This window comes from Natator depressus, chromosome 11, assembly GCF_965152275.1.
Source record: "Natator depressus isolate rNatDep1 chromosome 11, rNatDep2.hap1, whole genome shotgun sequence".
Lineage (NCBI taxonomy): Eukaryota > Metazoa > Chordata > Testudines > Cheloniidae > Natator > Natator depressus.
Genome location: NC_134244.1, coordinates 30,420 through 42,368, shown reverse-complemented (window position 1 = coordinate 42,368; position 11,949 = coordinate 30,420). Strand labels below are relative to the sequence as shown.

The following is an 11,949-nucleotide window of genomic DNA, read 5'->3' as shown; positions in this document are numbered from 1 at the left end:
CCTTGGGATTCCCATTCCCATTGGGCATGTGACTCCTGAGTGCACAAATGTCAGGGTCCCCAACCCAGGTATGTATGAATCCGCTGTGGTCAAACATCAGGAGTCCCCACCCCAGACACATCCTGATTCCTCATGCACATGGGACAGAATCCACAGAACTGAATCACATGTGAACCCCTTGTGCAAATTAGGATTCATACTTCCTCTGACAAGTGTGACTTGCTCTCTTGAACACATACAAACCAGTATGTCCAGTTCCCCTCAGGCACTTGTGTGTCCCAGTCTCAGGCTGCGGGAGGTGGTTTCAATTCTTATACAAATATTTACAGTACAAGTTAACTGAGCTGTTACCTAGTTATTTGGGCCCCTGTGGAACTCTGATGGGAGAAGCTCATGTTTAAACCTGGCAATATGAAGAGTTCTGGGGAAAAACTGGGCAGGTTTGAGGAAATTTCTTCTGTCCTTCAGGAAAACAGTATGAACTTTGAAGTAGTGGAACAGACGTATAGGAGGAACCCTATCTTGAGATACACCCAGCACCCTCTGCATTCCCCATTGCTGCCACTGCCTTATGGAGATGTCGGTATCAATAGTAAGTGCTTTTTCATTTGGCAGAGTCCCGTAAACTTCTTATCCCCCTGCGGTAGGGGAGAAGGTGCTATGCGAGTATTACCCCAAGTACTGAATGATGCAGACCCTGTGCACCCAGGGATAATCTGAACTCTCCAGCATGCTGATAGCATTCACAGGCTGCCAGCTCCCATGGTGCAAAATGGGATGGGGCCTGACCCTCTGTCCTCTTTGGGACCATTATGCACCCTTTGGTTGGCAGAGGGACCAGCTCCTTCTCTCCCCAGACTTTGCTTTGAAGCTTCCCCTCTCCTGTGCATAGCCCTGAGACAATCTGCCACAAATACTTTTCCTCTTTGAGGACAAGGTCTGGGATGACAGAGGAAATTGGCCCAACACAAACTGTGTTCAGTGCTGTGGCTAATCTGTGAACATGAACTTGACTCCAGTGTACAGGTGTAGAGTTTGCTACTCCTCTTCCTCCTGTTAAATGTACACCTCAAAGGGATTGCATCAGCTTAGCAAACATACTCTGACTGAACATTTCTTACCTACTTTTGTTACCAGAAATAATTAATAACAGAGATTAGAGACACACCCCCAGTTGTTTTCTCATATTTCAGTGTGTTTGCTTTGTACATTGACAGCATTTTCTTAGTACAGTCAGGTTTCAGAGTAGCAGCCATGTTAGTCTGTATTCGCAAAAAGAAAAGGAGTACTAGTGGCACCTTAGAGACTAACCAATTTATTTGAGCATAAGCTTTCGTGAGCTACAGCTCACTCACTGCATACGGCTAAATGCAGTGCCTTGCATAATGACAGGTTTCAGAGTAGCAGCCGTGTTAGTCTGTATTTGTAAAAAGAAAAGGAGTACTAATGGCACCTTAGAGACTAACCAGTTTATTTGAGCATAAGCTTTCGTGAGCTACAGCTCACTGCATTCCACTGAATGCATCCGATAAAGTGAGCTGTAGCTCACGAAAGCTTATGCTCAAATAAATTGGTTAGTCTCTAAGGTGCCACTAGTACTCCTTTTCTTTTTAGTACAGTCAGTATCCCTGTCTCCACTTAATGAGGGAGTGTATGTGCCCGACCCCTAATTGGATCAGGAAGGGATTAAACGCCTTCACTGTGCTGAGAGCCGTCTCTTAAAGGTTGCTGGTGCTGCCAGGCCTAGGCAGAGGAGCTCACTGCTCTGGCTTGTTAGAATGCTAGGAAGTGGAGCTAGCAGCTGTGCCTCTTAATTGGGAAACCATAAGACTCAGAGGCTCGGGAGAGAGGTATCCTCTGATTTCTTCCAGACTAGGGGCTCATCTTCACGTACAGCTTCTCCTGTTGGCATAGTTAATCCACTTCCCCAAAAGGAGGTAGCTATGTTGGCAGGAGAAGCTTTCCCACCAACATAGCACTGACTACATGGGGGGTTAGTTTCTGTATAACTGTCGTTCGGTGTGTGGATTTTTCACATCCCTGAGCAACGTAGTTATATCAATATAGGTATGTGGTGTAGACCTGGCCTGAGTACATGCCTAAACCAAGCCTGGGGAGGGAGAAAGAAAGGAACTGTGAAATTTAATTGCATGTCTCCTACTGAGGAGGACTACAATAATTCCCAGGATTTAGAAGCCCAGTACAAACTGTTTCTTTCAGATTTGGTTGGTTTGGACTATGCAGAAAGAAGCCACCTTAGGTTTGGATCCTTGGGTAATGGAAGCTGTCTTGTGACTTTTATTTTCCTCTGGGCAAGGCAGCAGGAAGCTGTGACAGGAACGTTTTTCTTTTCTTTTAGGGACCAAACTTTAAGGGGATAATAACCCCAAGCCAAGTTACAACCTTTATATCTGATCCATTGTTTCCCCTGTCATTTGTGTCGGTCCCTCACAAAAACAGGGGAGACTTAAACATTCTGAAAAGATGAAAACATGATTGCAAAAATTGGCAGGGCCTCAGGACACCAGGGCAGTGCCTCAAACTGCTTTGAATTCATTTTTTGAAACTGACTAGATTTCGAATTGAGAATGTCCCTTTAAGGGTACTACTCTGTGTTTTTATGTATATCTAAAAATATGCATGATTTGCAATGTGGACAAGTTTAATTTTTTAATTTACTGATTGGACAGTGGTGTATTTTTACATTTAAAGAAGCTTTAAAGGAGCTTTCCTGAGATCAGGAGATGATCAGTAATGCTCGTTCTCATGTTGCCATTCTCCTGTTTCATGGAGTCAGTCACAGTCCACAGACTGGTATGCTGTGTGCTTGGTAAGCGGGGATTCAGGGAAATGCTGAAATCCTGTCTGCCTGTTTTTGTGATCCCACTACAGTGCAGCAAGAGAAGGGCTACTGCAGCCTGCAGGATGAAGCCATCAAGATCTTTAACTCCCTGCAGGAGATTGAGACAGTGTCTGATCCCATCCCCATTATCCAAGGCATTCTGCAGACCTGTCATGACCTAAAGCCCCTTCGTGATGAAGTGTATTGTCAACTAATCAAACAAACTAACCACATCCCACAGCCCAACAGTTCTGGAAACCTTCACCACTGGCAGCTGATGTCCTGCATGAGCTGCACTTTCCTTCCTAGTAGAGGGATCCTCCGCTATCTCAAGTTCCACCTTAGAAGGTAAGAGCCACTTTGCAGATACTTGCCACTTCTTTCACTAGTTCCATCATCTTTGACTTGGAACCCTAGAAACCTAGCTAGCCTCTCCTTCCTCCATGGCCAGCCCCTGCTACCTCCTGTATTCTAGTGTTCATCTGCTTCTCCCCCTTCACTGGTTCCTATGGTATTGCAGCCTTTATCCTGCACACCTAGATCCTGCTACCTGCTGTTTTACAGCACTCAACCTCCTTGCCCCCTGCTTGCCTTGTCACAATAGAAAACAGTATAATTAAGTTATGACTGTATTCAGCTTTAACTTTCTGTTTTCATTCATTAAAGTCACTGGAGCCAGGGGACTGGTTCTCCCACCCAGGTGGGTGCCCTTGTCATGCTGTCTGGAGTGGCTCATGACAGCCAGTAACAAATGTGAACTCCGGAATCACTACAGCCGTCTTACTTTGGAGTCACAGACAGTCCCCTTAAACTCTCCAGTCTATCTTGCCATTGGTAAATGGTCACTTACAGCAAAAATTACACTGTATTTTAGTTGCTTCTAATCCCAAGAGACCAGTCACTTTGCCAGATCAATTGGTACCCTAGATCTTACATGAAGACAATGCCTGTAGCCAATCCCATAATACACTACCTGAAGGCTTATTAAGTAGGAAAAATAAATGAGAGTTATTTACAGGTTAAAGCAAGAAAATATATACACACAACTGAGTTACCATCTAAATCCTAAGAGTGACATATTTGTAGAGATCTGTCAGTTCAAAGTGTCTTTCAGGGTGGACCCAGGAGATAACCCTTTGGGATCTCTGGCTTCAGTTTGGTCTCTGTAGCCCTTTGAGAGTTCAAACAGCAAAGAGATGAAAAATCTTCTCATCAACTATTTTTATTTCCCTCTTCTAGTATTCAGAGTGTCCTTCTCTGTGGGTGGATGGGGCAATTAATAAAGCTTTTGTCTTATAATTGCCCACTTAAATTTTGATAACCCTCCTGGATGGGCAGGGGATGGGACGACAATTCCTGTACCTGGGTTCACAAATTCAGAGCAAACATTTTCAAAGTTATAAAGCAAAACTTACACATTTTCTTATAGCATGGAATACAGACATTATAAGTGAGATTAATGCAGGCAGCAGTTTACAAGCATTCCATAGAGTCTAATCACTAAATAGATTCTTATAAAACTAATACCTATTTTGAGCAAACTAACATACAGTTGAACTGATCTGGTCTCCAGCTATGAGTATGTCAGTTCTTACCTAATGCCTGCAGTCGTGGCAAGAGCTGGCACCTGGCCTGTGTGACAAAGTTCCTCCTCTACCTTGGTGGGTCTTGCGCTTATTGGCGGATTTACTCGCCTCAGAGATTCACGTCAGCCCTCAGCTTGGCCGTTTTTGTGAACCCACAGTCCAGGTCAACTCCTCCGGTATCAAGTAGGGAGTTGGGGGGGATGGAGGTTTGGGGGGAACCCGGGCCCGCCCTCTACTCCAGGTTACAGCCCAGGGCCCTGTGGATTGCAGCTGTCTACAGTGGCTCCTGTAACAGCTGCATGACAGCCACAACTCCCTGGGCTACTTCTCCATGGCCTCCTCCCAACACCTTCTTTATTCTCACCACAAGACCTTCCTCCTGATGATTGATAATGCTTGTACTTCTCAGTCTTCCAGTAGTATGCCTTCTAACTCTCAGCTTTTTGCACCTCTTGCTCCCAGCTCCTCGCATGCACACCACAAACTGAAGTGAGCTCCTTTTTAAACCCAGGTGCCCTGATTAGCCTGCCTGTCTTAATTGATTCTGGTAGCTTCTTGATTGGCTGCAGGTGTTCTAATCAACCTATCTGTCTTAATTGTTTCCAGAAAGTTCCTGATTGTTCTGGAACCTTCCCTGTTACCTTACCCAGGGAAAAGGGACCTACTTAGCCTGGGGCTAATATATCTGCCTTCTATCACTCTCCTGTAGCCATCTGGCCTGACCCTGTCACACCTGCCAGCATCACAGCCCTAACCACTGGACTATTCTCTCTCTCTTTCTTGCTCTCTCTCTCTGTCCCCATGACTCTAAAAATTATATACAGCTTCAACAGGAGAGATTGGGGGAGTCCCACATCAGAATATCCTCTAGCCCAGTGGTTAGAGCACTCTCCTGAAAGATAAGGGAGACCCCTGTTCAAATCCTTTCTCCCCCTCAGGAAGAGGGGGAGAATAGAATCTGTCTCTCCCCATCCTAGGTTAAGTAAAAGTTGTAAGGGGAGTACCACATCCTACTCCTCTGGACATTTTATGTGGAGTAAGGCAACTACCTAACTCATTCTCACAAGAAACAATGTAGGCACCTAAGCTGCCTGACTCCAGGAGAGGGGCTCCTGACTGTGGATCACAGAGGAAGGGGCCTTGCTTTGGTCTGTATTTAGGTGCCTAATTCACTGAGGGGGTGGGGATTAGGACACACCCCTCTCATAGGTATCTCCCATTGGCTAATGTAGGCAACGCCCTGCCTAGCATACTGGTTTTGTGGATCCCATTCTCAGGCACCTCTCTCTCCCCATTCATTGTATGGGGAGCGTAGGCGCCTAACTCAGGCTTGTGGATCCCATTGTTTTTCCATGAATTTTCTGGGCACTGAAAAGTTAGACATCGTGACACTGAGCGTTGCAAGGCCTAAGTCCTTTGGTAGATCTGGGCCTTTTTTCGTATGGCTGTACTTGGCAACACATTTCTGTGGGATTCTGTGCTTATAGTACTCTATGCTATGTAGAACTCTACCTGCACTTGGACATGTTCTGTTCACCATGTAACAGCTTTTCTGCTCTTCTTTACAATTAGAGTAAGAGACCTCTTCCCAGGCACGGAAATAGACAGGTATGCCCAGTTCATCAGTGATTCCCTGAAGAGAACCAAGACTAGGGAGTTTGTGCCCTCCCAGGAGGAAATACTGGCTCTCATCACTCGTGAAGAAATGACCACAACTGTGTACTGCCATGGCGGTGGCTCCTGTAAAATCACCATCAACTCCCACACCAGTGCAGGAGAGGTAATAGCATAGGTAGTATTAATGGGCACAGGGAGGTAATAGGAGGTGATGGTAGTGGGCACAGGGTTGTCTGAGATTTGTCTGGATAATAAGCTTTTTGAGGGGGAGTCCTTGCTGCCACTCAAACCCAGTTCTCAACTGCTACGGTGATGAGCGACATAAAGAACCTACAGAGAGAGAACTGTTGTTTGAGTGTTCAGAAACACTGTCTGGAAGTTCCAAACCACTGAAACAAACTCCCAGGGAAAGTGGTGGATTCTCCATCTCTTAGTGGCTTTAGATCCAGACTGGAGATCTCTCTGGAAGTTGTGCTTTAGTCAAACTCAAGTTATTGGGCTCAATACAGAGGTAACGGTGAAATTCTCAGGCCTGTGATATACAGGAGGTCAGACTAGATAATGTAATGGTTCCTTCGGGCTTTAAATCTATGAATCTATGAAAAGAAATAATTTAACAGCATCCTGCTTGCCACCTCTGAGATGAAATCTTTGGGCTCTTACTCGGTGAAGCAACCCTGACATTCTCCTGCACGTGGTCAGATGGATTTGGAGCTCTAATGGGAGGAAGTGCCTTTGGGGCTCCCTCTTCCTATTTTAAAGGCTGACTCCTGTGTGAGTGATAATACCTAACATTGTACAGTACCCAAGGTGTCTGATCTCTCTCCCCTGCAGGTGGTTGAGAAGCTGATCCGAGGGCTCGCCATGGAGGACAGTCGTAATATGTTTGCCCTCTTTGAACGCAATCAACATGTGGACAGGGCTATTGAGAGTCGTGTAATTGTTGCTGACATCCTTGCCAAGTTTGAGAGGTAAGAGAACATTTCAGAGGATCCTCATACTGATGACTCTTGACTGAATGGGTATAACATTAGCTCTGAAATTCCCTGGTTAAGTGAGTGACCCGCATGCTGCTTGATAGCATGTTTATGTACCATGAGCTCAGGGCAAACACCCTGTCAGCTGCTTCAACCACTAGGCCCCCATAGGTTCTAGCCCTTGGTAGGTTACATGTAATAAATCATGCACACATTTGTTGTAGTGATAAAAAATAATTCATTAGATTCCAAGGCCAGAATAGATCATTGTGATCATCTAGTCTGACCTCCTCTATAGCGGAGGCCAGAGACCTTCCCAAAAATAATTCCTAGAGCAGATCTTTTAGAAAAACATCCTATCTTGATTTTAAAATTGTCTGTTTGTTAAACTCAATAGATTGAGCTTCTTGTGTCTGTCAGTATAAAGCATGTTTTCTAATTCTTTAATCATTCTTGGGACTCTCCTCTGAACTCATTTCGAATTTATCAACATCCTTCTTGAATTGTGGGCACCAGAACTGGACACAGTATTCCAGCAGCAGTCTCACCAGTGCCAAATAATGAGGTAAAATAACCTCTCTGCTCCTACTCAAGATTCCCCTGTTTATGCATATAAGGATCATGTTAGCTCTTTTGGCCACAGCATCGCAGTGGTAGTTCCTGTTCAACTTGATTATCCACCACAATCTCCAAATCTTTTTTCAGAGTCCTTGCTTCCCACGATAGAGCCCCCAATCCTGTAAGTATGGCCTACAGTCTTTGTTCCTAGATGCATACAGTAACATTTAGCCCTATTAAAATGCATGTTATTTGGTTGTGCCCAGCTTACCAAGTGATCCAGATTGCTCTGTATCAGTGACCTGTCTCTTCACTATTTACCACTCCCCCTATTTTTGTTCGTCTGCAGACTTTATCAGTGATGATTTTATGTTTTCTTCCAGGTCATTGATAAAAAATGTTAAATAGTGTAGGGCCAAGAACTGATCCCTGCGGCACCGCACTAGAAACACACCTATTCAATTATAATTCCCCATTTACAATGACATTTTGAGATCTTATCAGTTAACTAGCATTTAATCCATTGATTGTGTGCCATGTTAATTTTATATCTTTCTAGTTTTTTAATCAAAATGTCATGTGGTACCAAGTCAAATGCCTTACAAAAGTTTAAGTATATTACATCAACATTGTTACCATTATCATCCAAACTTGTAATCTCATAAAAAAAAAAAGATATCAGGTTAGTCTGACAGGACCACTTTTTCATAAAATCATGTTGATTGGGATTAATAACATTGTCCTCCCTTAATTCTTTATTAATCAAGTCCCATAGCAGCTACTCTATGCTCTTGCCTGGCATCAGTGTCAAACTGACAGGCTATAATTACCCAGGTCATCCTGTTTACTCTCTTTTAATAGTGACACAACATTAGCTTTCTTGTGGTCTTTTGGAACTCTCCAGTGTTCCATGACTTACTGAAAATCAACATTAATGGTCCAGCAACTCCTGTGCCAGCGCTTTTAAAACTCTTGGATGCAAGTTATCTGGACCTCCTGATTTATAAATGTCTAACTTTAGTAGCTGGTGTTTAACATCCTCCTGAGTTACTGTTGGGGCGGAAAGAGTGTTATCACATGTGCCGACATCATCTGATTTTTTCCTGAATACAGAACAGAAATATTTATTGAACACTTTTACCTTTTCTGTATTATTATTATTATTATTATTACTATTATTATTGATAATTCTACCATTCCCATCTCTAGTAATGAATCAATAACATTGTTATGATTCTTTTGTTCCTAATATATTTTAAAAACTCCTTGTCATAGAATCATAGGAAGAGACCTTGAGAGGTCATGTAGTCCAGTCCCCTGCATTCATGGCAGGACTACGTATTATCTAGACCATTCCTGACAGGTTTGTCTTACCTGCTTTTAAAAATCTCCAATGATGGAGATTCCACAACCTCCCTAGGTAATTTATTTCCGTGCTTAACCACCCTGACAGGAGGTTTTTCCTAATGTCCATCCTAAACCTCCCTTGCTGCAATTTAAGCCCACTGCTTCTTGTCCTATCCTCAGAGGTTAAGAAAAACAATTTTCCTCCTTCCTCCTTGTAACAGCCTTTTGCATACTTGAAAACTGTTATCGTGTCCCCCCTCAGTCTTCTCTTTCCCAGACTAAACAAACCCAATTTTTTCAATCTTCCCTCATAGGTTATGTTTTCTAACCTGTAATCGTTTTTGTCGCTCTTCTCTGGGCTCTCCAATTTATCCACATCCTACCTGAAATGTGCGGTCCAGAACTGGACACAATACTCCAGTTGAAGCCTAATCAGCGCAGAGTAGAGTGGAAGAATTACTTTTTGTGTCTTGCTTACAACACTCCTGCAAATACATCCCAGAATGATGTTCGCTTTTTTTGCAACAGCATTACACTGTTGACTCATACTTAGCTTGTGGTCCACTATGACCCCCAGATCCCTTTCCGCAGTACTCCTTCCTAGGCAGTCATTTCCCATTTTGTATGTGTGCAACTGATTGTTCCTTCCTAAGTGGAGAACTTTGCAGTTGTCCATATTGAATTTCATCCTATTTACTTCAGACCATTTCTTCAGTTTGTCCAGATCATTTTGAATTTTGGCCACTGTAGACAGGATACTGGGCTGGATGGACCTTTGGTCTGACCCAGTATGGCCATTCTTATGTTCTTATGAGTTTTAATCCTATCCTCCAAAGCATTTGCAACTCCTTTCAGCTTGGTATCGTCTGCAAGCTTTATAAGTGAACGCTGCATGCTATTATCTAAATCATTGATGAAAATATTGAACAGAACCAGACCCAGAACTGAACCCTGCGGGACCCCACTCATTATGTCCTTCCAGCATGACTGTGAACCACTGGTAACTACTCTCTGGGAACGGTTTTCCAACCAGTTTTGCACCCACCTTATAGTAGCTCTATTTGTCCTTACCTCTGCTGACCAGTCCCTTTGCTTCCCTTATCAATTTTTTACAATTCTACAATTATGATTAATATTCATTACTGTCAACTTCCTCTTTCTTCCATTTGTTATATATTACTTTTATTTTTATATAGCTGCCTTCACTTCCCCTCTAAAGCAGGCCAGTTTTTTAACCATTATGGCCTTTTCCTTGATTGTGGGCATCTAGTAAAATGTTCTTAAACAATTCCCAATTATCATTTATATTTTTCTGATTAAATTCTTCCTCCCAGCTGATGTGGCTCAGAATTGTTTTTAGCTTTGTGAAATTGGCCCTTTTAAAGCACCAAGTATGTATAAAATATTAGTGGTCTGGACTTTATTGTGTTTGTACGTTATAAATATGATCGAGTCATGATCAGTGGTACCTAAGCTACCATTTATTTTTCATTTGGTTATCAGTTCCTGTTTATCTGTCACAACAAGGTCTAGTACAGAATCCCCCATGTTGAATGCAACACTTTTTGAGTTAGGAAATTGTTGTATATGATATTTAGAAATTTCAAGGATATGCATGAGGCCTCTGGCATATGTCATTCAAATTGACGTACCTCATGATCGTGCAATTTCAGTACACATTATAAATAGGTGTGTAAAGAGTCAGTCGTCCTGTTCCCTAGTGTGATTTGGTGGTCTGCAGCAGACACCAACCAATACCCAGTCTTGTGCTTTGTCCACTAGGACATTGATCCATAAGCATTCAAGATAATTTTCTTCTGAGTTATCAGTGATTCAGAAATAAGTAATGCCATTTTGGACGTAGAGTGCCACTCCCCTGGCTCTTTTGCACACTTGGTCCTTCCTAAATAGTTTATAACCGTTGGTTTTAAGACTCCAATCCCACCTGGTTTCAGTAATTCCTTATTAGGTTAGGACTCTCAGAAAAAAGTCTTAATGGTTAGTAATAGAAAGTGCGGAGTAATCCCTAACCAAATCATAGAATATCAGGGTTGGAAGGGACCTAAGGAGGTCATCTAGTCCAACCCCCTGCTCAAAGCAGGACCAATCCCCAACTAAATCATCCCAGCCAGGGCTTTGTCAAGCCTGACCTTAAAAAATTCTAAGGAAGGAGATTCCACCAGCTCCCTAGGTAACGCATTCCAGTGTTTCACCACCCTCCTAGAGAAAAAGTTTTCCTAATATCCAACCTAAACCTTCCCTACTGCAACTCGAGACCATTACTCCTTGTTCTGTCATCTAGTACCACTGAGAACAGTCTAGATCCATCCTCTTTGGAACCCCCTTTCAGGTAGTTGAAAGCAGCTATCAAATCCCCCCTCATTCTTCTCTTCCGCAGACTAGATAATCCCAGTCCCCTCAGCCTCGCCTCATAAATCATGTGCTCCAGCCCACTAATCATTTTTGTTGCCCTCCGCTGGACGTTTTCCAATTTTTCCACATTCTTCTTGTAGTGTGGGGCCCAAAACTGGACACAGTACTCCAGATGAGGCCTCACCCCAATAGAGGGGAATGATCACGTCCCTCAATCTGCTGGCAATGCTCCTACTTATACATCCCAAAATGCCATTAGCCTTCTTGGCAACAAGGGCACACTGTTGACTCATATCCAGCTTCTCGTCCACTGTCACCCCTAGGTCCTTCTCTGCACAACTGCTGCCGAGCCATTCGGTCCCTAGTCTGTAGCGGTGCATGGGATTCTTCCGTCCTAAGTGCAGGACTCCGCACTTGTCCTTGTTGAACCTCATCAGTTTTCTTTTGGCCCAATCCTCTAATTGGTCTAGGGCTCTTTGTATCCTATCCCTACCCTCCAGCGTATCTACCACTCATCCCATTTTAGTGTCATCTGCAAACTTGCTGAGGGTGCAATCCACACCATCCTCCAGATCATTAATGAAGATATTGAACAAAACCGGCCCAAGGACTGACCCTTGGGGCACTCCACTTGATACCGGCTGCCAAC

General features: G+C 43.6%; 1 protein-coding gene across 1 annotated transcript in view; it reads left to right on the top strand.

The window, feature by feature from the left end:
* Positions 1–11,949, top strand: part of LOC141995676 (unconventional myosin-X-like) — a 268,905-nt gene that overhangs the window by 233,178 nt on the left and 23,778 nt on the right. Inside the window, exons 34-37 of the mRNA XM_074966937.1 lie at positions 469–592; positions 2,893–3,190; positions 6,001–6,208; positions 6,880–7,016. Coding sequence (XP_074823038.1) covers positions 469–592; positions 2,893–3,190; positions 6,001–6,208; positions 6,880–7,016 — 767 coding nt within the window. The remainder of the gene's footprint in view (positions 1–468; positions 593–2,892; positions 3,191–6,000; positions 6,209–6,879; positions 7,017–11,949) is intronic.